The sequence below is a fragment of the Austrofundulus limnaeus genome, unplaced genomic scaffold (assembly GCF_001266775.1).
Source record: "Austrofundulus limnaeus strain Quisiro unplaced genomic scaffold, Austrofundulus_limnaeus-1.0 Scaffold79, whole genome shotgun sequence".
In the NCBI taxonomy this organism is placed as follows: domain Eukaryota; kingdom Metazoa; phylum Chordata; class Actinopteri; order Cyprinodontiformes; family Rivulidae; genus Austrofundulus; species Austrofundulus limnaeus.
The window spans coordinates 1,721,392-1,723,218 of record NW_013952481.1 but is presented as its reverse complement, the minus strand read 5'-3'; the positions used below and the strand labels follow the sequence as shown (position 1 = coordinate 1,723,218).

The window sequence follows — 1,827 nt, the reverse complement described above, 5'->3', positions numbered from 1 at the left end:
ATTGTATTTTTTGCTTTGTTGATTTTAAGTACTGTTTTTTTTTTAGGAATTTGTTTCAGAATTTGACTCAGCAGTGAAGCTCTTCTGTACATTCAGCAGGACGAGGCCTTTTCAAGGTGGCTCTTTCACAGCGAGGAAGAGGAAGAGATGAAGTTATCTCTCACACATCCTCTCTTCCTTCTCTTCTCTCCTTTTTCATGTTTTCATCCCTCCTCCCTCTCCTTCTTCTCTTCCTCCTCCTCTTTTCTTCTGGAGTTTTTTTTCTTCTCCTGAAACGTCTCAGTTCCACAGTTTGAGGAAGCTGTCCCAGGACCCTGTGCAGACCCCCATCCCATCTGCAGGGACACCGGTGCAGCTCACCCTGTTGTCGTGGCCGGAGAGAACACCTGGAGGGAGGAGAAAAGGTGGGAAAAACAGGGAGAGATAATAGGCGAATAAAAGAGGAGAGACACAAAAAGAAAGGAGATTTWAAAAAAAACTGGTGGGAGAATTTTTTCACATCTCTCACCTTGAATAAATTAAAATTTATTTTTATTTTGGTTTAAATGCACATTTTTAACACTCAAAAACACATTTTTGTCTTRATTTGAGAATAAAAACCACTCACCGACTTTCTCTCCCTTCAGTGAGTCCCAGATGTGGCAGTTGAAGTCGTCGTAACCTGCAAAGATAAGGCGGCCCGAGTTGGAGAGGGCCAAGGACGTGACGCCGGCGTTCAGGGTGGGGTCGGTGTAGGAGAGGACCTCCTGGTCGGAGCGCAGGTCATACATCTTGCAGGAGCAGTCGTCGGAGCCTGTGATGATGGCGTTCCCGCTGTGGAAGAACTGAAGACACAGTTCAGGGTTTCAATGATAGAAAAGAGATTTAAAATGCAGTTTTTTTTTTTTCAAAATAAAAGCATGCCATCCTTTAGTTCTTCCACTTATGTTCTCATCCAGATCTGACAGACAGGTTCTGGTATTTCTGGTGCGCATTGCATGCGTGTGTGTGTGTGTGTGTGTGTGTCCTCACAGAGATGGCGTTGATGTCACTGGTGTGTCCGGAGAAGGTCTGCTTGCAGGACCCCTCCCTCAGGTCCCACAGCTTGGCCAGAGAGTCGCAGGCTCCGGAGATGAAGTACTTCATGTCCGGGGACAGAGCCAGAGACATGCAGTCCCCAATGTGGTTGGTGTAGACGGTCTTCTGCTTGCCTGTCTCCAAGTCCCAGAGACAGCTGGGCGGGACGAGGGACAAAAACAGAGGACAGGAAAGACAAATGAAATTCAGTTTATTTTAAAGCTCATCAGTGGTTTGACTGATTTAGTTATCTAAAGTTTTGAGGGAACATATCCTGAAAAGTCCACYTTTTTAGCTGTTAAAAACATTTTGTTGTGGACTTTGAGTCTCTACGAGGCAGAAAGGTTGAATTTAGTCTCTCCTGGTGCTGCAGAGATATCTTTATATTCTGTTTGGGTCAGATTTATCAGTTGTTTCTATTTTTATGATGTTTTCTGAACCATAACGTAAAAAGTATATGTGATGTAACTTCATAATAAGGACGGGTCCACTGGTCTGGAAGCAGGAGGGGGCGGGGCTTGAAGTGTCTTAAAGGAACAGTAACAAAACGAGCTGCTTTGAGACAAACAGCAGAAAAGTAGTGAAAGAGAAGCTGGTAAAGTGAGAATAAGGAGAAATTCAGATCAAATCATTATAGTTCCACTTTATAAAGACTGAACTGAATGATTTAAATGTGAAAAGGAAGGATTTAGAAGCATGATATGCAGTGTTGTATAAAGTACCTCAAAGTGATACTTGAGTAAAGGTACAAGTATCTTATCATAAAAATAC

The 1,827-nt window shown here is 43.3% G+C and overlaps 1 protein-coding gene across 2 annotated transcripts in view; it reads right to left on the bottom strand.

Moving 5' to 3' along the window:
• Nucleotides 1-34: 34 nt before the first annotated feature.
• The window catches only part of gnb3b (guanine nucleotide binding protein (G protein), beta polypeptide 3b), a 7,892-nt gene continuing 6,099 nt past the window's right edge, over nucleotides 35-1,827 (bottom strand). For both annotated transcript variants that reach the window (XM_014011326.1, XM_014011325.1), the window contains exons 7-9: nucleotides 1,012-1,213; nucleotides 608-824; nucleotides 35-386 (exon numbers count right to left, since the gene is read on the bottom strand). In XM_014011326.1, coding sequence (XP_013866780.1) covers nucleotides 280-386; nucleotides 608-824; nucleotides 1,012-1,213 — 526 coding nt within the window. In that variant the 3' untranslated portion in view covers nucleotides 35-279. The remainder of the gene's footprint in view (nucleotides 387-607; nucleotides 825-1,011; nucleotides 1,214-1,827) is intronic.